The 25,240-nt window shown below is 34.1% G+C and overlaps 1 protein-coding gene across 4 annotated transcripts in view; it reads right to left on the bottom strand.

Moving 5' to 3' along the window:
• Positions 1 to 1,541: 1,541 nt before the first annotated feature.
• GRIK2 (glutamate ionotropic receptor kainate type subunit 2) overlaps positions 1,542 to 25,240 on the bottom strand; it is a 352,850-nt gene continuing 329,151 nt past the window's right edge. For 2 of the 4 annotated variants that reach the window (XM_052685429.1, XM_052685508.1), the window contains 3 exons: positions 20,867 to 21,117; positions 11,633 to 11,810; positions 5,584 to 5,709 (listed from right to left, as the gene is read on the bottom strand). In XM_052685429.1, coding sequence (XP_052541389.1) covers positions 5,696 to 5,709; positions 11,633 to 11,810; positions 20,867 to 21,117 — 443 coding nt within the window. In that variant the 3' untranslated portion in view covers positions 5,584 to 5,695. Of the gene's footprint in view, positions 5,710 to 11,632; positions 11,811 to 17,098; positions 20,671 to 20,866; positions 21,118 to 25,240 lie in introns of those variants that run through there. The other 2 variants (XM_052685593.1, XM_052685664.1) reach the window with 2 other exon arrangements.

The following is a 25,240-nucleotide window of genomic DNA, read 5'->3' as shown; positions in this document are numbered from 1 at the left end:
TCCTTTCATTTATCTACAGTAATCTTTCCTCAGATTCTCACAATTCTATATTTCCATGAGTCATAGAAAGCTTGTCTTGCTACTAGAAATATGAGAAGTATTTACATAGTTTTAATTAAAATTATCTTTCATATAACATTTCTAAGGGTGTCTATAAAATAATTAAGTACAGGTTTTTGCCAGTGAGTCTTCTTGAACTAAATGGGGAGCTACAATCAATTAAGGCAGTGTTTAGTGATCTAATTAACAAATTGCTTAATCAAACTTCTTCTAAGCTTGAATAATTCAAAGTTTTGTTTGACAAAGCTCATCCTGCATACAATTTTTATGTGTTAACATACATGCCCCATTTTTAATGTGGCCAATTTCCATAAAGACATTTACAGAAGTTACATGGTTATGTTGTTCTATGTTCCTATACCCTGACCTTGGAAGGAAATTTCCAATAAGATGGGTCAGTGTGATAGCTCCTGATAGGTTTTTTTTAGATTTTGTTTATGTTGATTGAGATCTGAGCCAATGAGCTGTAACAATATAATACTATGCTAGCAGGCAATCAGATCACTATTACTTCAAACATCATTTTAAAAGATCTACTTTTTTATTATTTCTATAGCTCCATAGTTCATGGTTCTTCATAGAACTAATCAAAGACAGATTCCCTGCCCCCTAAGAGCTTACAGTCTAGGCAAGTACAAGAACAATAAGAGGAGATAACACAGGCAAGGGACAGAGGGGGTAGTAAATGAAGAGAAGGTCAGTTAGATTACAGTTACATGATAAGCCAGTGTGTTTGTCTTAGTGAATACAACTGGGAGGATGTGATGGTTCCATAACTTCATTTTTATTTAAAACTTCTATAGTATAGCCATGAAGAAAAGATTTTGAAAATAAATTTGAAAATGTTAGAGGTGCTTGTGGGAAGGCAGAGAAGTAAGCCTGGAAGGGAAAAGGTGACTAACATATCTGAGGATGGAAAGCAATGATCTAGAATGCCAGATGGGTCAATCTCAGCAATCCGTCCTTTTCCTTCATATATTTGACAATATGATAAAGAGCACAATTTCTCCTGCACACCTGAACACAAGCTGGCACTTTATTTTGCCCTTAATATCTTATTAGTATACATTTGACTGAGTACAGAATTTTCTGAGTACAGTATTGAGCAAAATCAAAATTTCTCTATAACAGGAGTTTTGCCACTGCATTCAAAGGAGCTAGCATTTTGATCGTTATACTTTGAGGCTGTTGATATATTTGGAGACTCCATTGTATTTGGAGAATGAGTAAAGTCATGTCTAAAGTACGAGAAATATTTTCCTAATATCCCTAAGAGATTAATAATATGAAATTGATTTCATGGCATTACCTTTTACCTCTTTGTGTGACATTTTCTCTAATCATGTTCTCTTTTCCCTGAAAACATTTTGATTTTCTATAATATATAGTATATCCAGGACTTTCTCCTGCTTCAGTTTGTGTGTTTGGGCTTTAATGTTTTCTTCATGAATTTTCTATTCTGAAATTTTAACTAGATAGTGTAATAGAGTAAAACAATTTTATTTTTGGATTTATTTTTTTTTTTTTAAGACTATGGTTGAAAATAAAAAAAAGCTATTACATAGAATCACAAGTAAAAGGAAAACAAAAACAAAAACAAAAACAAAAACATAGAAGGTTATTTGAGACTTAGGGAACCTGCATTAGAAGAGGGATTGAACTAGAAGATTTCCAGAGGCCCCTTCTAAACCCTATGATTCTGTGATTCTGTGAATTCTTGAAAATTGAGCTGAAAATTTCAGAAAGTAGTATCTCACAAGAAACTATCACATACTCTCTAATGTGTTTGAATTTGCATCTCTATAATAGAAGAGTAATATGAAAGTGGTCTCTTGGTGCCTAGATTGGGCCATAAATCCCCATTTATTATAAAGCATCACATTTCTGTTGATGGAATCTAACTATTTGGACCAGATTTTTTTCTACTACTCCTTGACAAATGATAATAACAAAAAAGCCAGAGAGTATTTTTTGTTGTTTGGTTGTTCTCTTTTCTTCTGTAATATCCACATAGTTGTCTATCACTGTATAATCATGCTGAGGCATGAGAAATAAAGATTATGAACATGTACCTTTCGTGAAGAAGATAAAGGAAAAAAATGTTCCTTTCAACCTTTACTGTCATTTTTCAGCCAGTGGGTACCACCATATAGTTGAGTTATAACTGCTTGAAAATTTTTCTTTTGAGTGACATTCAAGGTCAGTCAGAGAAGCACCCATCATCCTGTCCTAATCAATCAACAGACTAATTGAGCAGATTCTGAATCTTCATAGGCCAGATACTCACTTTATTTCAGATGGTGAGATTCCTTTGACTTTAATGACAGTGTAGAAATTTATACTGTCTGAGCATTCAGAAGTTTTTCAAAATTAAGAAGTTTTCTTCAGAACAGACAATTTCTATCATAGCAGTGACGTAAAATGAACCGTCAAACATTTTGGAATACAGAACTACTAGCAATATTTCCTATTACTTTGGAGTTCAGCTGTTTTTTAGCTTTTTTCTTTTTTCTTTTTTTTTTCCTTAAATTTCTTAATTTTATGTAAAAGAATGCAGAAATAATTACAACAGAATAATATTATGATTTTGTATTTTTGTAAATAATCTTATTATCCTACTATGAATCTGTATCTGGATTTTAAATATAAATCTCTAGTTATTTTGTGTGTTTCCTTTAATAATGAAGGATGAAATTGTCACTGAAACCCTAATTAAACCACACTAGTTCTGTGTTAGGATTCTTGTACTTTGGGGGATTTTGAACTAATTAAATATTTAGGACATATTCTACAGCTACACTTGCTTTAGCTCACATAAAGGTTAATGGGAATTAGCCAGGTGCATCAGGGGGAGAATGACATTTCTGTTTATTTCAACACCCTTCATTCAGAAAAGAAAGATTTGTCTGAATATAATACAGCATTTTATTTCATGATTTTACAAATTTTATTGTAAATCATCAAACAAATTCAATAGCCAATTTTTTTTTTCCATTCCAAACCATCAGAAGTAGGAGTTTTCATTATGTTGTATGACAATTACTTTTTTCCCCTTTTTATTTTAAAGAATTAACTTAAAATTAAATATGCATTATGTAAGCATACTAATTTTCAGAATCTTTGCTGAAGGTGTTTTTTATCTTGCTTTTACTTCAGACAAAGATAACTTGTTCTTTGTTATCACATACATGGGGATGAAACTCTCACAAACATCAGAGATTTTGCTTTCTCAGTCCCTATTCACAATGGAAATGGCCAGCTCAGTCTCTATGAAGATTTATGAGAACTGGGTAGTAGACACAAACCTCCCTCCTTTGCCCAAATATCATTACATAGTTTCTAAAATTTGGGTGATATTTCATATATTCTTGTCTTAGAAAGATGATGATAAGGTTAAATTATGCCTCAGTAAACAAGTGATCTCATTACTTACAAATGACAGGTTATTTATGATAATTCTATGGTTTTCTTTTTTTGCTTGTTTTAAATAGCCAAATGAAATATTTTCCATATAAAGGCCATCTTAACCATCTTTTTTTCTTGAAATAAAATTTCTATATAGCCATCCTACACATTTTTTTTTTTTTTTTTTTTTTTTTTTGCTTAGATACAAAGAAATTTACTGTAGATGGTAGTGAAATTTTCAGCATCTTAGGGCAGTATTTCAAAATGTTAAGTTCAGGAAGTCAGGATAGGCAGAGCATAAAAATAAACGTTGTAGCAACTAAGAGCTAGGTCCAGCAAAAACTTATCATGGTGTGCTCTACTGGCTTCTCTCAGAAATCCCAGCAAACACTGGCCACATGTTTAGTGGCAAGAATTAACAGGTTAGGGCACTAAAACTGAGGTTGTTGTAAGTACCAGTACCAACACAAAGTACTGTATGTATTTTGCTCAAATCACGCAGCAAAAAACCAAAATAACTAAAGCTGACATAAGTTTAATAATCCTTTTTTTTTCTCTTTTTTTCCCTTTTTTTTCCTTTTTTTTTTTTTTTTTTTTTTTTTTTTTAATTTTGTGGTACTTTAACTGTTATCACAATGTGGTCAAGAGGTCTGTGTCTTTTACCATTTACACACAATTGTTCATGACAGCATGTTACCAGCCTAGTGGAAATCAGGGGTGTTGTATGGTAAGCAGTGGTGGTAGTGCACCTAGTTTTTATATTATCTAACTTGAAAATATGACTCTTCTAAGATTCCTTTTTCTTGATAAAAATAGTTTTCACCAAACGTTGGTGGTGCTCACGCACTACCACTCATGCTTGGCATCACACCCCTGACAGAAACATATGCTCTTATTTTGTTGATAAAAAGTATTACAAAAATTTCCATACAAAAACTATTTTCATAGAAATCTTGCATTTCCACAAATAAACCTGAACATTTTTTTTTTTTTGAAAAAAAAAAAAAACTGCTCAAGAATTTTGTTCATTTAGTACTGTGACTGTATTGAAAAATGCAGTCCTCCTTAAAGTTCTCCACATTCACTTCTTTTAGGTGACCCATTCTACTTCCAACATTCGTGAGAATTGCACAGGCTCCATTGAGTTCAATTAGTAGCAGGAACAAAGGCTTCAAAACCCATTCAGACTAAAATGCAAGTCTCTATACATGAAACACATTGCTTTCCCACCCCTTTCCCCTGTCCTTATTACTCCCCCCCTTCTCACAATTTAAGAAAAAAAAAGTAATTGTTTTTATCTAAAAGTTGTAAGATAGATTCTTTTGTACTCACAGACCTTTTATTCCTCTAAGAATTGGATCAAAATTATGGATTATTCTTGTTTTTTATTAAAGTTCCAACCCAGGTAAATTTAAGTTAATGTTTTTTGTTTTTTTTAAATTATTTAATTATTATTTATTTACTTAGTTCAGTGACACAGACAGTCCAAAAACCAGGTGAGCATCTCCATGTATATTCTTCTATTCATGGATTCATGTTTCTTTTCTGTAATATTTTTCCCATCCAGGAAACTCATACCACCTGTCCTGATGGCAGTTACAGTCTACCAACAGTAACCAATACTTCTATATTTGGAAGTTCAGAAGAACTTATGGTTTCTTGTTTCACTACAGTTCTGAGATATTACTTCTACTAGACTCCTTCTGTGGTTAGTAGCATTTCAAATATTTATTCTCCATCTCCTGGCAACGGTTGAACTTCAAAAGGAACCTGTAATTTCTCATTGAGACTGCATTTGAAACCAGCCACAAAACTCATATGGAACATTCATTCATTCATAATGGTGGAAACCCATGACGAACAGTGTAACCCTGCATAACTCGGTTGATCCATGATGCTTGTGATTTGAGTCTGGCCATTGCAACTGTTGAGATCACAGAGTCTCTAGTTCATAGACACAGCGGCATGAGGTAACTCATTTTATTTTGCACAGGTTGCATATTTCCACAGGAAACATTCTCGCAAGGTTGTTTGGAAAAAGGACGACAGTTTGTGCTTGGGGTGTTAGGCTTCCCAGCTCTACGCCATGGTTTCTTTACCCGGCAACCTTCTGTCGTTAAATGTGTGCATGTTGATAACTTCTTCTGTTTTCACAATAACAGGGGCCTGTGGCTTGTGTTTTAATCGACGCTGACACTTCAGAGACATCCTTAGCTCCTCTACCATGGCACTACAGAAGGACCTCTAGAGAGGGAAATAGAGGGGGGGGGGGGGGAAAAGAAAAAAAAAAACACATCTGTAAGAAGTATCTAACTGCAATGCCTAGAAGCAGATTCATTCCATTGGCACAGCCGTGTCAATCCTTTAAGTTTGCTTTGTCTCAGCCTGGAGCTCATAACAAATTAATGTCTTTTAAATATGCATCGCATAATAATTAAAATGACTTATCAAGCTGTGATGACTCACTGAAAAAAATTCACCTTGTCTCTACAATTATTTATCTTCCAGCTACTGACATGCATGCACATGATACATAAAAATATTTCAAACAGATGTTCTGTTAACATAGTTTAGCTTTACAGGATAACATCTGAATTTAATGTGTATATTAGATATTCAGTAAAGTTTCCCTTCCCATATTTCAACACAATGCATTTAATTTCTATATAGTTTAGTTAGCTGATCCTTAACAAAACAGTAAGCTATATAGTGAAATATTTACCTAAATTAATATTGAACTACTGTAAAAATGCAGACCTATTACTGAAAAAAGGAATCTACTTCATTTTTTTTTCTAAAAAAACTTCTGCATTTAAACACTTCTTCCACTACCAAATATTATTTTGTGGAATATATTTTTAAAAATCTCCATGTTTATGGATTCAGAAAAAAATTATAAACATGTTTTCTTCAATTAGATCCTCAAAACCATTTTTCCTTTTTTTCCTAGAGCACAACACATTTGAAAAGCAACTTAAAATCTCCCTTATTACTCTGATTTGAATGAATTCTGAACTGCTAATAGTGTGCTGAGCTATTACCTCATTCTTGGTCTTAGAACTGAAGCATGGAATAAACAGAGGGGTGAAGAAGAGAACTCTCAATTTTGGGATCTTTTTCACTTTTATCACATGCTCTAAGTGAAATGCCTACCAGCTAGTGGATAAATGTATTTATGAAATAATATATTCTAGAGCCTGAGATAGCATGACAAGCTTCTGACAATGCTTCTCATGAAAAGCAATAGAGCTGGGAGACTTGGTCTAGAAAGATTTTAAGGAACTCATCCTGCCTAATTCTTTGGAAGACTAATTTCAAATTGTGTTTTCAAAATCCACATTCAGTTCCAAATTCAAGATACTAAATTAGGAAGTGTGGGAGATATTGCAACTCTTAATTTGTGCAACCATTCATCAGGTGGAGTGTGTGAGCTGAACACGAGATTTGAGACTATCAATTCAATAGTGTTTTCTGCCAGAGGAGATTTAAACTCTAGTGTCTCAGCAGAGGACTGTAAAATTAAAGGAATGAGAACATATCAGGGTAAAATTACTTCCAGTTTCCTCCTACTTGTCCTATTCTGCTTCACATAAAAGCAGCAAATGGACACAGAGTGGGAGAAAGGGATAGAGTGAGAGCGCTAGAAACTCTGTAGATTAGGCACTGGGGAACTCAGTGGGAGAAGTAATCCTTCAGGGATAGTTTCTGCTTCATCAGTATATTTAAGTAAAAATCTTTATAATAAAAAAGAGTGCAAATGGGAGTTCAGTTCTGTCTTCAGTCATAGGATAGAACTCAACTCGAATCTCCTTAGTCCTGAACACACCCTCTTCTCAAATCTTTTTTATGAACAGAGGATATGCAGGAAGGAAGAAAAAATGTGATCTTAGCCTGCCTGGGATGCTCTTCCTTTCAAACACTTTTTCTCCTGCTGAGTTTGAAATAAACTAATGACGCTTACTCAACTTGTGATAGAAAAGGGAACCCACAACTAAGGAAAATTTGAAATTTGAAATCCAAGAATCAGGAATATTTCTTTGGTATAATCAGGCATAAGTTCTTTGGAGGCCAAATTTCAAGAAAAATCTCATCATTTCTAACTGCCTTCACAGAGTAAATCCACCAGTGGACACTCATTAACTATCTCTTTTCAAATGTTCTATGCACTGTATTGAGATAAAATATGAAACTGATGGTTTTCACTGTGTGAAGATGTTCGCTGAAATTTCCAAATGAATGCTCTGAGCCATAATGCACCAGATTGCATAAATTATTCTTGATTAACATTGCATAGAAAGCAGGAAACTATCTTCTTTCATTCAACTGTGCTTTGGAGCAAAGTATTCAATTCTCTTAGAATTCATTTGTAAAAGATTGCTGTTGCTTAACATCAGAACTGCAGTTATGCTTATGGAACTGAAAGTAGCCCTGAAATCAATACAAATTGCAATATTTAATTTAATATTTCCTACAGGCTCACAGGTGAAATTACTAAGGCATGCAGATCTTGGCATTTTCACTATGTGAAGAACTTAGCACATAATTCAGGAACTTCACAGGAATTTGTTTAGAAGTAAATGCTGCAGGTCTCAGTGTTACATTACCAGCAGCCATTATATTGCTCTCACCTCTGAATTAAGACCTAGCTGAAACACTGAAAAATGATGCATTAGCTCTTAAAACTTTCAAGATTTTATTCCTTGCTCTCTCTGCCAAGAGATCTTTAAAAGTGACAGAACAGAGTCAATGCTTTTCAAGATTCATCAATCCACCAAAATGTTTTTTTACAGATATGCAAACACTTAACAAAAGATATCAAGTTTTAGACACTATCAGTATGAACAGGATTACAATCAAAGACCGAGAAGAAAGAAGATGCATGTATTCAATGCCAGCATCCTGAAATAACCTGAAAATAACATCTGAAGAAAACTACCAATGTATTCCTTGAAAATTTTACCTCAATTGGAAAACTCCATAAAATGAGAAATGCTGCCAAGATTTACAGTACTAGAAGGGTACTTAACAAAATTTTGTGATAGTTATTTTTTCTAGGAAATTCTTGCACTGTGTTTTCAAGTTAAGTTCATGTGAAATTAGCTCCATGCATTATATGAAATAAAATAAAACAAACCTAACTACTTAATTTAGTATCTTTTTTCAGGTATGCTATGCGTTATTTTAAAATGATCAAATGTCTAAAAAAAAATACAATTAAACTGAGTAAAATAAATAATATATTTTTTTTCCTTAAAATTTCATTCACTGAAATATTCATCCATTTTAAAACAGATGAGTTCAAGGTTACGGTAAAGTTCATGATGTGGATTCTTTTCTTTGGATTTTGTCAGAGAAATGTGCCATACAGAAAAGTTTTCCAACATATTGAAAAATCATGTTCAAAAAAGTTTACAAATGATTACTTCACATTTGACCTTTTTAAATATAAATTCTTTCCTTCTCTCTTTTTTATTCCAGTCAGAGTACAATTTTCTGTACATTTAAATTCTGTGTTCACATTACTTTCTCTGACAAATAAAAGACATTTTCAGGCATTATTTTAGAAAAGATAAACCACTGACTCAACATTGATATCGTCTGACCACTCAGATTGTTGGGAAAAAGGATGAAACGTTTTCAGAACTTGGAGGTTATATTTCAAATCTTGCTGTACACCATGAAAATGAGCTATTTTAACAGGTATTACAAGATTCACTTCATAATTCAATTAAAATAACCTTTTGCCCTGACTTCGCTTCGACACTGCAGGCAAATTACAAGAACATCAGTTATTATTGATTTTCCTCCAACACTTACAAAATCATAAGTTGTCTTCCTGAATGGTACCAAAAAGTAAATGCTGCCTCCAAGTCACCTTAGATACAATCAAATAGCAGGGGAATTGGAGGAAGGCATACAAATTGCTAAACACTAGCACCACTAAGTGCAACTATTCTGTTGCAGAAAGCAAGCACTATAAAACATTAGAAAAAATGTCTGTAGTTTTAAAAGACTTCAAGTGCACAAAAGAAAATTTTAATCAGAGCTGTAGTTTTTAGCCTTCTAATACAAAGCAATTCTTAAAACAAAAACAAAAACAAAAAACTCTCATCTCTTTAAGTGTGAAGAAATAAAAGATACCTCTTTCATCTTTCATTCTTTGCCACAGCTGACAGCTCACAAATCATGAAGAACCAAGATAATCATTTAGCAGAACGTTATCACTGTTTACAAACTATTACATAGCTTGTGCATGGTGCTACAGCCTGAAAAAAAAATGTTTCTTTGCATGCATGTATTAATATGAAAATTACACAATATTTAACTTTTTTCATTATATTGCTTTATAAGAATTTAGAAAGGTAGTTAGAAAACATATTAGCATTTGTTATACACAGAGTTATAAAACTGTCACTATAAGTTTTGTTTTTAATGTCCTAAATAGAGAAACAAAAATATAATGGCAAGCTAAAATCACTTTTAGCATTCTGAGTAAAGTGAATAATATTCTATCAATTTTAAATATAAGCGTCACAAGTGTTTGCTTTTTATAGATTTTTCCCTCTTTAATGGATTTAATATAAAGTTGACCATCAACATTTAGCACAAAACTATAAGATTTATGTTTAATTTCATTATTACTTTGAGTCTTGCATGTCAGATATTATTTGGAATCTTGTTAAATTCTCTTAAAGCAGTAGCAGCAGTAATCCAGCATATTCTTGCTATGTTACGGGTCAGTGTTTTAACACTTAACAGGATATATCAATCAAAATTTTCTCATATTCATGAGGTTAGCTGAGATTCAATGCACAGCTCTGCCCTGCCCTTCCCTTGTAATCATTTTTTTCCTTCCGAATGCCAGATATTTTGAATGCATTTGTGAAAAATCTGTCTCAAACCCCTGGAAAGAAATAGAAATCCTAGCAAAGTGTTTACATAGGATCGCAAACAGATGAGAAACTAAAGGCATGAAAATAAACTTGGAAAAAGAGATTACCTCATGGAATGTAAGCATTACCTTATCAAAATAAATTAAAGTGTACTTATAAAGCTTAGATTTTTAGGATTCATAGTTATGTATCTAGTCTTAAACCAAAGAGTGTACACACACATATATGTATATACATTAAAAGATTTTGCTATAAACTTTTCTGATGTAGTATATTTTCAATCCAAAGTAAGTGTAACACACAAATACACTGAAAAGTACTTTTATAACAATTAGCTTAAAATATTACCTAAGCATTCTCAAATTCAATTTTAGCACTTGTTACATATTTGGTAGGACTAGAACTTGGAGCCATTTTAAGAAGTAATTTTCAGGACAAAATATATGTGAGATCCATCACCTACTCAAATACAGACATCAAAATAAAAAAAAATGAAAATTGTTGTTCTGTAAGTTAAGTTTTGCTTTCACCATCATATCTATGAATTCAAGACAGCTAGAGTTTTTCCAAACAGCTTGGTGAGACATGAGAGGTTTAATTTTGTAACTGAATTGAACACTGGTTATTCCAATGACTTCTAGCTATCTATAGAGAATTAAAGAGTGTGATTTTACTGGCCCTTCCTGCAGCAAAATAGCAGTACTAAAACCTGAAAAAATCTTCTGAACTTTATGGTTGTGTATATGAGCTTAGATACACAGCATGCCACTGCTGGCCAAAAACAAACAATCAAACAAAATAAAAATGAACCCACCAATCCTTCCCAATCTGCTCACTCTCCCCCTCTGCCCTCCCTCAAAAAAGAAAAAAAGAGAAAAAACACCAGGGCACTTGCAGCATTATTGTAGGACAATGTGATTCCAGCTTGCCTTGAATGACCTGTTCAATAGAATGTTAATCGATGTCCAGAAAACAAGTTCAGCAACTCTCCAATTCTAAAATTGATTTCCTAATGTTGTTACATTGTTGTTACATGTACTCTGGTGAATTCAAGAGTTCTAGTTTAAAAAAAAAATCCTCTAAATCCAGTTACAGTCTTCTGAAAACCATTCAGCCCGCTTTCCAGCATGAGCGCAGCCCGGCAGCTATGCTAGTTCCTATGAATGTTGGGGAATTCATATCACTGCAGAAAGCTTTTTCAAAGGTGGCTTCATACAGCTCCTGCCAGCAGCCTTTCTGAACGTCACACTGACCATGATGTTTTTCTGACTCACCTGTGGACCTAGGCTGGGGCAGATGGGATTGCATTTGTGTGGTTCCACTCTTTCCACTCAGAGAAATCCCAGAGGATGGCATAGGGAAATTGCTCATCAGCCCCGAGGGCTCTCTCTCATGCAGGATTCCACAAGGTTTCATCCTGTCATCTCTCCTTTTAACAAGTATATGAGGCCACTGGGGAGATAATGAAATAATTTGGGCTGTGGTATCATCAGCATGAAGATGATTCACAGCCCTGTTCTCTTGTCAGACCAGGATGGTGCAGTCATTTTGTGCTTCCAGTACCTGGCTGAAGACATATGATGGAAGATGGGCTCTACAATGGACAAGTAATCTTCATCCAGAAGATATCATCTACCCTTGTTACTCAGTTCTTCCTCTTGTAAGGGAGTCTGAGCTTACAGTCTCAGGTTCCTCCAGGTTCCTAAGTTTGAATCTAGGTTTCCGAATTGGATCCATGGCAAGAAGTACAGTTTGTCACTTGAATCTAAGATAGTGGCAATAATTTCTAGTGATGTGAAACAAACAGGCCTTCTTCCAGAATGGATTATTGCAGTCCAGCTTCTCTGGAACAGTGCCTACATGTGACTTTCAGATGCTTAAAAAGTGTTGATAGCTATTCATAGCACTTCAGACATATAAATGTCACTGAGCAAATAAACAACAGCGTGTACAGTAGTGCCCATCTGATTTAAAATTATATCCAATGTAACATCCTAATTCTTCTGTATCTTCCTATCACCTCTGTGTAGGATATTCTCTGCTCTTCAGCACAGAAATCAGTCTCCTGAGATATTGTGTCACTGACTGTGAAATTTCATTTACCTATTAAATCACTTTTGCTCCTAAATCTAAACTTAGTCTTCATTTGTCCAAGAAGAAACAGAATTGTTGATCTTCAGGCATGATGAAAAGAACTGCTGATAATACATTATCAGTGTTTTGGGGTATTAATCAACCTGGATTTAAATACTGCTATGTATCACCATACAATTTAATTTGAAAATACAGTCTATCTTACAGAGCCACTTTAGAAAATAAACACAAAGTGCCTAAGAATAATTGCAGCCAAACAGCTTTTTAAAAGTCTCCTGAACTTAAGTCCACTGTACATAATTCACTGTAAAAATATGTACTAATTTTATAGTTCAGTGTGATAGTATAAGCTTAATATAAAATCTCACGTGGCCTCAAATCATGTTGAACATAGAGACTAAAAGTACTAATTTAACAGAAGTGGTTTCCATTGTTTTGGAAACTCTACTATAATAATATTATACTGCATAGTATTAGTATCAGTTTCTTCATAATTACATGGTTTCTTCTGACAGTCTAGAATATTTTCTCAAATTAGAAGTAACTCAAATGAGCATTGCTGGCTCATACTGAAGTGAAAGTAACCTAACTAAAAGTTCATTGGAACAAATTGTTGTCTGACTCTGAACTCACTGATGCAAATGTAGGTGTGAAGTACCTTGATATTAAGGTTGTTCATACTACATTTATCTATAGTATAGCTGATTAAGTAAAAATGCAAATATTACTATTTATATACTACAATATTTGCAGACATGACAAATTAACATAACATTTAGAGGAACACATCTCTTTCTACTAATGAGTGAAAAAGAACTATAATTACTACAAAATAAAAGACATGTTGAGAATATATTTTTATATATCTTTAAATTATCTGTGTCAAACATAACACATGCTATAAATGAGACCTGGAATATAAGCCTCAATCTTTCAGAGAATATCCATGGAGTGCTAGTAAACCTTCTGAAATCACATTCCTATAACTGTGCTTATGCAATGGGCAGTTTTGCATACATGTCAATTCTCAATTAAAATAGAGATCTTGTTTTTTAATGTTTTATTGTTTGCAATTGATTTTAAAAATGTCATGATGTGTCAAATTGTTTATTTCCATTTATTCCATTTCTGTCTTTTTCTATCATTTTCTAAAAAATCTAAGGGGTTTGTTCACTTTTAAGTTTTCCTCATTAGAAAATATCTTCTAATACTTCGCTGGCTAGTTTCCATGAGGGCATTTAATCACATCCTCAAGTAATCTGTCAACATACACAAATACAAACCATGCAAGCCTGTAAATCCACATTTAGTTGCTCAAGGGAATGTAAGATGATAGAAGTTTCCAATTTTCCAATCTCATATCTGCACAATGCAATGTCCTAAAGCTGAAAAAGCATTCACTTTTATGAATTGCCACAGTTGCTGCTGTTTTTCCCAGCCAACATTAAGAATTCTGAGATTTCTTCTTTACAAAATGTGACATGACAATACAAATAAAATATCACTGACTCTATGTTGTGTAGAAGTTACTTGGGGTATAAATCCCAAAGCTTTCACTTTGATTTACCATTAATTCCCATGTTCTGTTGTTTATTTTAGCCTGAGGAACACATTTTTCAACTTCAAAATCTTTTGAATTTGTCTTTTCTGAAAAGTTAAAACATCTCTGTCCTGGGATTTACTTTGGAGTTGCTTGAAAACTATTGTAAACGAAGTCCTAACTATCAAAGGCTTTTGATTTTAAACTACTAGGAATATTCTCTGAACTGCAATAATACTGCAGATTTTGTGAAGGAGTTTGATGAAAAGTAATGTAATATTTCTTTATTTATTTTCAATCTTGTAAAATAAGAAGGGATCCTAAAATTCTTTTTTTTTTTTTTTCATATGAAATGATTGATATGTTTCTGTTTTGTATTGTTGTTAAGATAACAATTACAACAAAAAAAGAAATGGAAATAATGACTTCTGACATATACTGTGGACAACTAAGAATTCATAATATTTCAATACGGATTAACTTCTTCCCGAAAGAAGTCAGAACAAATTACATGTATGCACTTTGCCCATTCTAAAAGAAAGTGCTCTAAGTCATAAAGAATTACATTTATCCTGGTGCAAACAGATGATAGAAGTACCTTGTCAAATAAAGCTCATGTTAACATTTTATACTACTTCAATGTAACAAAATTGGAAACTGCTAACTGTATTTGAGAGGGCAAAGTCAATTGTTATGTGGTTGTAGTGCAAAGCTTCTTCAACCCAGCAGTTCTTGTTTCCTCTTTGCCTATTGCAAAGGTGTGGGTCTCCTACCTGAGTAAAAATAACTTTCAAAATTACTTCTTGAAAGTGGGCCAATGCCACCTTTTCCAAAGAAACTATGACCAAGATAGGAAAAATCACTTGCAAGGGTGACAACATGCAAATGTTCTATAAACAAACATTTGTCACTGCCCTCAGCTATACCATTTTGTGCTAAAGTTTTCAGCAGTATACAAGTACTTTCTACCACATTGCTTACTTTTATGGCAGTTACCTAAATACTGTGGTAAAGTGGTATCAAAATGGAAATTATCTCTGAAAAGGCTTTATCCGAAAAGGATAAAAATGAAGGAAAGGTCAATAAACACTTGAAAGGAGATGCATCAATATATTAAGCTAAAAATTAATGGTCTACAAGTAATTTTTTTTTTTCCCTGGCTTTTATGATAATAGCATGTGCTCTACAAAAATAAATATATTAAGTGGACATAAATCCATGACACACTGAAACATATCAACAAAAAAAGGATGTAGTAATTTTTTTATATGGCTTCTGTATCTAACCTTGCTTATTCACTGCCCTTCGAGTGCCTGTTAAAATCAAAGAGTAGGTCATTCACCAGTAAAAGCAATTACAAAATGCAAATAGCAAAGCATTTATTGTCAAAATTGGCTAGGTAAAGAAAGTCTGCCTAATAACATGTTTCCAAGCAGATGACATAATTAGATGTTTGCATAATAAACAACAGAACCCAAGTATTTAGCATTTTTTTAAAAAGGCCATGACTAAAAATAAAAAATAAAAATAAACATAAGTGAACACTGTGACATAAACTCTACTGAAACAGTAGTAATTAAGTTGCTCTCTGATAAAATAGAAGGCACCATCTTGTGGTTACTCTGAAAGAATGCACTTGGGACAGCCCCAGAACTGCCATCTCCCCCTGCCCATTCCCAGTGTGCCCACTGGAATATCACAATTGTCCCAAAAATAAGGGCAATGCTTTCCCATTTCCAGCCCTCAAAAAATCAGTGAGACTAGATACTAGGTAGGATCAGAGAGGTTCTTTCATTCTAAATACAACTCAGGTTATTATGTTACTAAAGTGTGCATGTGAGTTATACAGCAAATTCAGAATTATTATCAATTATAGAAAAAACACAATTTCTGAAGCTTTTAAGATCAAATACCACCATAACATATGGTCTCTGTAGCCCAATGAATCTGCATGACTTTTTGAACCAGATAAGATCAGAGACTTCTATTCTTGCCATCCTTACATTATCAAAATCAAAACATTGCTGGTTTGTTCTGAAGAAGGTGTTTGAAATTTTTGTAAATGATATGTTTTGATAAACGAGTTAAGTTTCTGTCATCTCTGAATACATAGATGGTATCTCATGCTAATCACATTTCAGCATTCAGAGTTTATTGTTACTTCAACAGAAACTATGGTAATGATTAAAATACTGTATATAACTCGTATGCATTTAACAGTTACTTATGTGTACTTTGGGTCCAATGCTGCAAACTGCTAAGGATTCATTCATTATAACTGTGAGATAAACCACCTAGGCTGATCTTAAGAAAGGTAGAAAGGAAGACCCAGGGAACTACAGGCTGGTGAGCCTCACCTCTGTGCCTGGGAAGATAATGGAGCAAATCCTCCTAGAAGCTACATTAAGGCACATGAGAGATAAAGAGGTGAATCAAGACAACCAGCATGGCTTCACCAAGGGCAGATTGCACCTGACCAATCTGGTGGCCGTTTTTGATAGAGTGACAGCTTTGGTGGACAGAGGAAAAGTGGTGGATGTCATCTACCTGGACTTCTACAAGGTCTTTGACACGGTCCCTCACCACATCCTTCTCTCTAAATTGGAGACGTGTGGATTTGGAGGATGGACTGTTCAATGAATTAGGAATTGGCTGGCTGGACATAGACAAACAGCTGTGATCAATGGTTCTGTGTCAGGGTGGAGGCCGATCACAAGCAGTGTCCTTGTCGGGGGGTTGGTGTTGGGACTGGTGCTCTCCAACATCTTCATCAATGACATGGATGATGGCAAGGAGTGCACCCTCAGCAAGTTTGCAGATGACACCAAGCTGAGCAGTGCAGCCAATACACTGGAACGAAGGGAAGCCATCCAGAGGGACCTGGGCAGGCTGGAGAAGTGGGTCCATGAAAACCTAATGAGGTTCAATAAGGCCAAGTGCAGGGTGCTGCACTTGGGTTGGGGCAAGTACAGGCATTTACACAGACTGGAGGAAGATCTCCTTGAGAACAGCCCTGCGGAGAAGGACTTGGGGGTCCTGGTGAATGAGAAGCTGGACATGAGTCAGCAGTGTGCACTTGCAGCCCAGAATGGCTTGCAGCCAATTATGTTCTGGGCTGCATTAAAGGAGGAGTAGGAGAGTGGGAGAGGGAGGTGATTTTCCCCCTCTACTCGGCTCTTCTGGGGCCCCATCTGGAGTACTGCATTCAGGCCTGGGGTCTGCAGTACAGAAAGGTCATGGAGTTCTTGGAGCGGGTTCAGAGGAGGGCCACTAAGATGATCAGAGGGCTGGAGCACTTCTCCTATGAAGAAACATTGAGGGAACTGGGCTTGTTTAGCTTTGAGAAGAGAAGGCTCTATGGAGACTTCATTGTGGCTTTACAATACTTGAAGGGAGCATACAAACAGGAGAGGTATGAGTGTTTATGTGGGTGGATAGTGATAGGACAAGGGGAAATGATTTTAAACTAAGACAGGGGAGGTTTAGGTTAGATATTAGAAGGAAGTTTTTCACATAGAGGTTGGTAACACAGTGGAACAAGTTGCCCAAGGAGGTTGTGGATGCCCCATCCCTGAAGGCATTCAAAATCAGGCTGGATGTGGCTCCAAGATGTTTCTCATTCCCTCTCGTGCTATCACTGTCAGACCATGCAAAAATTCAATATCCTTCATGTTTGTAAACTTTTAAGTTCTGGAAGGCTGCAATGAGGTCTCCCAGGAGCCCTTCCTTTCCAAATTGAATGAACTCATCTCCCTTAACCTTCACTTTCCCACACTGAATCTTATTTTTAAGAAGCCTCTGACCAGATTTCCTCTAAGGTAGCACACACTATCATTTTACATTTTTTGATGTTTTTAACTGTTCGAATATAATAAAATATACATCTGCTATTTTTTTTTTCCCAAACAAATCTACCTTTGATCTGCTAATGACTGTGAGTTTTGAATGGCTATAAATCATAGTATATGTGAGTCCATGGTGCAGTTTTAGTATTATTACTATTATCATTTGTTTGATAGTTTAATTGACTGTTTTAGTTAGGTTTTACATCCATTAGATCTGGATCTTCTAGAAAATACCTAGTAAATTAGGACACTTGTTTTTCAAACAAACTGGCCAGAGCAAATGTCACTAACAGTTTAATGGTGATGACATCCAAAATAATTTTTGCTTTTGAAAAGTGTGAATAAAAGAGGAATTTCTTTATGTCTGTAAAATGCTATGGTGGCATGAATGCATGGCGGCATTCTGCTTACTGGTGTTTGTTTCCCAGAAGGACAAGAACTGTCCCATGTTTCCTTCAGATTTTTTGAGCACATCACGACGGATGCTCTGAGCCACTTCAGTTACTAGAAGTAGCAGTTTCTTTAGCAAATAAAATTTTGTCTGCTGCTTTTCTCAGCTCCATTCCTTTTAAGATATCACTCCTCCAAACAGTTTCACACCAGGTAATATTTCTGTTTACATATATACTCCAGGATGGAATCTGAAATCAAAAATGCTCAAAAATTATCTAGATTATAAAATTAAAATCTGCACTGCTTTTTCATTGCCACAATGGAAGCGCAACTGTATATTTCTTATGTTACAAGGGAGGAAAACTGGTTAATACGTTCATTTATATCTCAGGATACTCAATATATTGACCGGTTGAAGTAATCTGATTTCTTTAATTTCCTTGATTGTTAACGTGACCTTTGATCATTCCTGTCTTCAAATGCCGACAAGTTTTACACAAATGCCAGAATTATACTCTGCGTCTAAAAGAATGAAATAAATGTTAGAAAAAATAGGTGTTTCCTCTGTCTCTATGGGATAACCAAGGCTTTGTTATTTGCATGGTTTACTTGTCACAGGAGAGGAGATGTAGGGATTGGAGACAGATGACAGTTCTGCTTGTCTCCCCTTTGGCTGCTACTACACTCCTCTCTCCTAGGCAAAGGGGATCTTTTACTCTTGAGCAGGGAGGGAGAAGTCATTTAGTGAAAGACAGTGAGTTCTAGAAGAGTGGGTGAGGGTGGTACAGGGAAGGACATATGCAGGGAGATTTGCATCATTTCCTATTAATTTTATTCTACATTTCTAAATTTTACGTGTGTTCTCCTGAGATGACAGTAGTTGTGTGTTTGGGAAAGGGAAGGGAGGGAAGATTTTGGAGATAAGGTGGAAGGAGAATGGAAAAACGTAACCCTTTCAACTGCTTCAGATTCAGTCCTAATTCTGAAATTAGTTCAGCACTTGTTGCTATGATTAATCCTTTTTGATACAGTAAATGCAAGACATTCAGATACCTGCACTTACTGCTATTTCTATCCAGCTCTCAAAAAAAATTAAAAAATTAAAAAACAAACAAACAAGCAAAAAAAATAACTCCACAGAAAACCAGCACCTTAGGGCTTGGAGAAATACCTCCTTAAATAAAAACAGTTTCTGTTTACCTCTTCCTCACACTAATTCTAACATGCTGACAGTATTAAGTACGTTAAGTATTCACACCCTACAAAACACTGAAGAACTGATGTTACAAGATTATTATCAAAACATTCCTATTTTTTCTAAGTGCCTATTAAAAGTCCAGAAAAGCTGAACCAAATTATACCGGTTCCCATATGAAATCCATATCCACCATGGATAAATTTTTGAGATTTACATGGTTAGTTAAGTATTTGGTATCTTTTCCCTCACAATTTCATTTCAGAAACATAACATTCAAATAGCACATTAACAGAACTGAATGAGTCTGAAGCATCATAAAGAAAAGGACCTAAATGGTCCTTCAACATTTTAATAGCATTTACCCATGTTCAAACTGTGTTTAGGACCTTGTGGCCTCACACGGCCTCACACAGTAAATATTAGAAAACATGTCTTTAACAAGATATAAATAAAAAGACACTTGCATGGTGGCCTCAAATGAAGTTAAGACAAATCTTAAATTTTATGAGTAATAATTCAAGTTACAAAAATTCTCCAGTAGCATCTGGAAAAATATAAATATAACTGTTGGATTTACATCTGATTTTACTAAATAGAAATATAAGAACTACCAGAGGTCACAAGCTCCTCCAAATTTGAACAACAATAAATTAACACGTAATTAAAAACAACAGTTCCTCTCCATTTAAAAAATTCAGATCATGTCAAAGCAATAAAATATATAGTTTGAGTTTAGATTTAAACATGAGCTGTTTAAGGATTGGGATGTTTATTTTCTATGCAGTTTGTAACTTCAGCTAAGAATTTCAAAAAGATACTACTAGTATTGGCACAGTTACAATATTGTGATAATGGAAATACAGAAGTACAGAAAAAAATAGAACTAGAACTTTCAAAACCAAGTCAGTTTGAAATTACAGATTTCATTATAAATTATGACCAGCAGTAAACCCACAAAAAATTAAGCTGATGTAAACTTTTCCAGATGCTACCAGGACAACTTTTCAAGTATAAACTTCAGAAAGAACATTTCTATAGACACGTTTTTATAGTTTGACTTTGAGCTACAGACAGTTTTGTCTTTTGAAAATCAGAATTATCTGTAGTTTAATTTGTTTCCCATTACAGTTTCGGATTTCTTCTTCATCCATAAAATTAACTGCAGTGAACTTCCAGGAGTAAAAAGCTGTCTTTTTTCAGGCTTGAATAAGAGGAGAAATAGTCACTTGTCCTGAAAGCTGGCTACAATTAAACATATTGAACAAAAATTAAAAGCTGTAAATGTAAGACTTTGGGTACTTTGCTGTGATCCTTTGTTATAGAAATACTGTATTATATGATAAACAATCAATATGCACCTACATTTGGCTATAAAATGTTTTAAATTTTATTTAAGGAGACAATAAATAAAAATAAAATAGGAAAGTACAGTATTTACCTTTTCCAACTGGGCATTTTTTTTGGATTTGTACAAAAACTCCCCGACTGCCACGAAGACAGAAAGCACCAATCCTGCTGCCAAGACAATAAAGATTCCTCCAATATTTTGAACTCCTAAAGCACTGGCCTCTTTGCTTTCCTCCTCCGGGCAGCCATTGCCTCTCCACCATTTCTCTTTCATCATGTGTAGCTTTCCTTCCTCTTGCAGCTGTAGAATTGCTATCGTGATCTTGTCTCTATATGGGGAACCTAAAGACATCACACGGATCATACATTGTGGTGTATATTTTAAAGAATAAAATAAATGCAATGCTGCAGAAAAAAAAATAACATCCTGCTCTTTACAGCCAAGAACGTTTATGGGAAAGCCATGTACATCTAACTGTAGTCACTTTGGTCATACAAAAGCAAAACTGCATGCACATATGAGTAAATATGTGCAAAAATTGATCCAGTTGGTGTTTCCTGTAAGTCAGAAAATAGTGATGAAGCAAGTCCTATCATGTTCAAGCCTATGATCTATTAGACTATTAAATCCAGTGAAAGAGTATTCTTTAAAATAAATAAATAAATAAATCACATCAGGCTTTTAATTATGCTGCGGGAGATTTTCTTTAATACAAACCTATAGACTGTTGCTTTAGTTTGCTACCCTAAAGCTAATCAAAGGATCCAAAGTCTGATATGCAACAAGCACTTTATATTATTATTATTTTATTACAAAATACAGACATCAACTTATGCTTCAGGACAAGGCCACAAAAGTCTATTTGATAGATTGTCAGACATGATACCATCTAAATACTTATTAGCACTGCCAGGAAGCAAGTAGCTCATTCAGAAAGATAATGTGTCTGAATAACAAAGATGTGAATTTTCATATTTTTAATGTGAGCTACTTCTTTCTCATAATCTAATATTTTAATAAGATGTGAAAATTTTGCTGCTTTAAAATATTTCAGTATTTCAAAGAGAAGTTCACAGAGTAGTGTCGTATCTTCATATGTCATCTGCTCTCCTTTAGATAACACGCGGGATTTTTGAATGAGTACTTTAAAATCTACGCTAATTGCTGAATAATATCACTATTCTGAATGTTAGAGAGTAAATCATATCAGTTAGAAGTTATTTTTCTGTGCTAAGATTTGTGCAATAACAAAAATAGGAAATAACAAAGCCATCATTTTTCTTCTCCTCCTTCAAAAACAAGAAAAAAAGAATTTCCATTAAATTGGATAAGAAATCCCCGGGGGGGTTGGGGGGGAGGGAATTAGATGAAAAATCATGGCATCCCCTTTTTCATGTGTTATGAATGCAATTCTACGAAGAATCCCTCCTCTCTTTCTTTCTGTCATAACAGTGTTACTGACTAGCTATCATTTTTACAGAGTTTCATTTGGATGAATAATACAAAGTGTTTTCATTCATGTGATACCTTTAAAAAATTCTCAGAATTCTTTTAGAGAGATAATACTGAGACATTTCACTATTTCATATATATTCACTAATTCTGAAAGACCTGAACGAAAACATTCATAAGATATTTTCTACAATTAGATTCTGAGAAAATATGGGATTCTGGGGGGATTTTTTCCCCTTTTCACAAAGCAGTCAATTTATTATTGCACATGTAGAACTTGTCATGAGAATATATCTAATTGCAAAAGATCGCTGAGGCAGCATGGAAATAAAACACTGAAAGACCATTCATTCCAAAATATTATGGGCTTTTCCTTAATTTCAAAATAAAAGGTAGGAAGGTCTCAAACGCCTCAAAGTAAAGTTGCAAGAACTTGAGTTTTTATAATCTCTGCTTAGAAAAAAAAGAACATTCTGTGCCAGGAGCTACATTATGTTTACACAGGACTATAAGGAAGCAGAGAGAAGTAAAAAACAAACTCCCTTCTGCTTTCTTGTGCACACAGGATCCTACGTTATTCAGTTTCAGACTATCTTGATCGTTCTGAAACTCTGTAAAACCCTTCTCTTGACACTTGTCTTCATCCAGATCAAAGAAGGAAAGCGATTTGTTTGCAAGAGCCCAAGGAGTAATACACATAATGTAAGTTAATTTTGAACTCATTTTACACCATATTCTGATCTGACAAGATACTTCCTAGTTAAACTGATTTGCATTAGATTTCCACTCTTTTGTTTTCAGCATATAGATATATATCGTTCATGTATTTATGCATTCTAAGGCTGAGTTTTGTAAAAATACAAATTTCTTCCTTTCTAAGTACTTAAAAATGAACTAACAGAGGAATTCATAATCAGAAATCATAAAGCACAGTAGAGTCCTGTCTACAGTTAGTTAAGTTTATAAGGATTGTGTTTAAAACATGCATCTGAATAGTGACTCTGTTAAACAACTTTTGCATGACTTGCTGTTGGTGATTTGCAAAAATTTGGACAAATATTTGGGTAGTCAACAGATTACAAGTTTTTCCTACAGCAATATTTGCATTTGGTACAGTTTGTCTTAAAAATAGTAATATTACAAGTAAGAATTAATTTTGGATACGCAACATGGTATACTGCTGATGTTAAATTAAATATTTAAAATATTCTACCTTTGAAAAAAACTAGCATTCATTTTTACAATTGCATTATTTTACTGAAAGATTCACAATGATATAAATGCACTGATTCTCATTCTACAAGTCTAGGTTAGATCCATTGAAAACTAGACAGCTAATATTTGGAAAAAGTAAACTCAGAAGACCCTGAAATGGCTAAAAGTTTCATGGTCTGATCAGTGGATGAGAATATGTTCAAAGCATCCACACTACACACTTAAAACTGCAGTTTTCCTTGCAGAAATGAAAAATGTCTATAAGTAAATATCAAATGTTATGTTATTGGTAATTTTCACCATTGTTCCTATCACAAGTGAAAGATGAATTAAATCATTTCATGAAGTATTGCATGAAGGTCATGTCCTGTTTGTGTGTTTTTAATGCAAAATACTTCACTGAAGAGAATTTACTGTTCAGAGAGAAAAATAAAATGTAAAATAAAAATAAAAACAGAAACTGGTATACTCCTTGAGAAATGCATACATAGATACGTGAAAAATAAATATAGTATCAGGAAGAATGGAGCAATAAAGCAGAGATTAGAAAAAATAAATTAATTGAAGGAGAGTAAAATGTCAGACTCATAGAAAGCACAAGTAATACTAATTTTCATGTGTAGAAATGCAAACCTCATGTCAATTAAATGACTTACTGTTGAAAAAAAATCTTACTAATTTTTGCATGGAGAATGACTTGGACATGGGCAGGAAGCAGCAATACAGACATTAAGATATTTAAAACTACATCCTAACCTCAAACAAAAAGATTAAAATACAATTTTCCATTGACTGTGTAAGAAAAAGAGAAACTGTACGGAAATATCAGGCTTATTATTTCCCTTCTTCTTCCCCAGGTTTTCTGCCTTCTTTCCTCTATTGACTCCATGAACATTCCCCATGATAAACTAGTATTAGTGGGACTGGAGAGAAAATTATACATTATTTACTAGACTGTATGGGAACTGCTGAGTCATGGCCTGAACCTCTGATTGATCACCTGAGGCGAGCCATCAGTCAGCCAGAGGAGCACAGGTGAAGGCAATTTAGACCTATTTAAGAGCTGGCTACCAGCGAGGAAGGATCTTGTCTAGAGATCCCTCCTTCTGGTGTTTTGTGTTGAGCTCAGCATAAGGGTAAGCCTTCTATTTATTCTCTCTTGTTATCGTAGTCCACTTTGCCTAACTCTCTTGTTTATTTTGTGATTGTAACATCTTGATATCCATTGATTATACACTGGACCCACTTTAGTTACAGTCTATAGGAATGAAAATTTCTGCTGTAAGAATTTTAATACCTTCTCTCTATTTACACAGTTTATGGAGACCTTAATAACTATCAACGATCAACAAAATGAATGAGGAACGCAATAATTTATAATATCTTAAATATGAAAATTTTAAATGTAAATTAAAATGTGTATAAAATTCTGTCTGAAGTATCTATACCAAGATAAGATAACAAAGTCTCAGAAATACTGAAGTTATATTTAGGTAAGCTAGCTTCCCTGAAGTCACAGCACATAAAGATTTATGCACGTAGTTAGATATTTAGTCACGACTTATGAACACATAATTTTGATATATTGAGACTTCACTGTATATAGATTAATATATTAGAATTCTGCTGATTTGGCTGATCTTGGGAATACTTCTTACCAAGTTTTAATTAAATCTTTTCTGACTATTTATTTAATTTATTTATTTCCAATTAAATGCAAAAGGATTTGGAACATACTGGGACTTGTAGAACTGAATTTGGCCAAAAAAAATAAAAAGCAATGGTAGCACTTGACAG

Source organism: Tympanuchus pallidicinctus, unplaced genomic scaffold (assembly GCF_026119805.1).
Source record: "Tympanuchus pallidicinctus isolate F22 unplaced genomic scaffold, pur_lepc_1.0 scaffold1, whole genome shotgun sequence".
Lineage (NCBI taxonomy): Eukaryota > Metazoa > Chordata > Aves > Galliformes > Phasianidae > Tympanuchus > Tympanuchus pallidicinctus.
The sequence above is the reverse complement of the archived record's forward strand: the minus strand, read 5'-3'. Positions and strand labels throughout refer to the sequence as shown.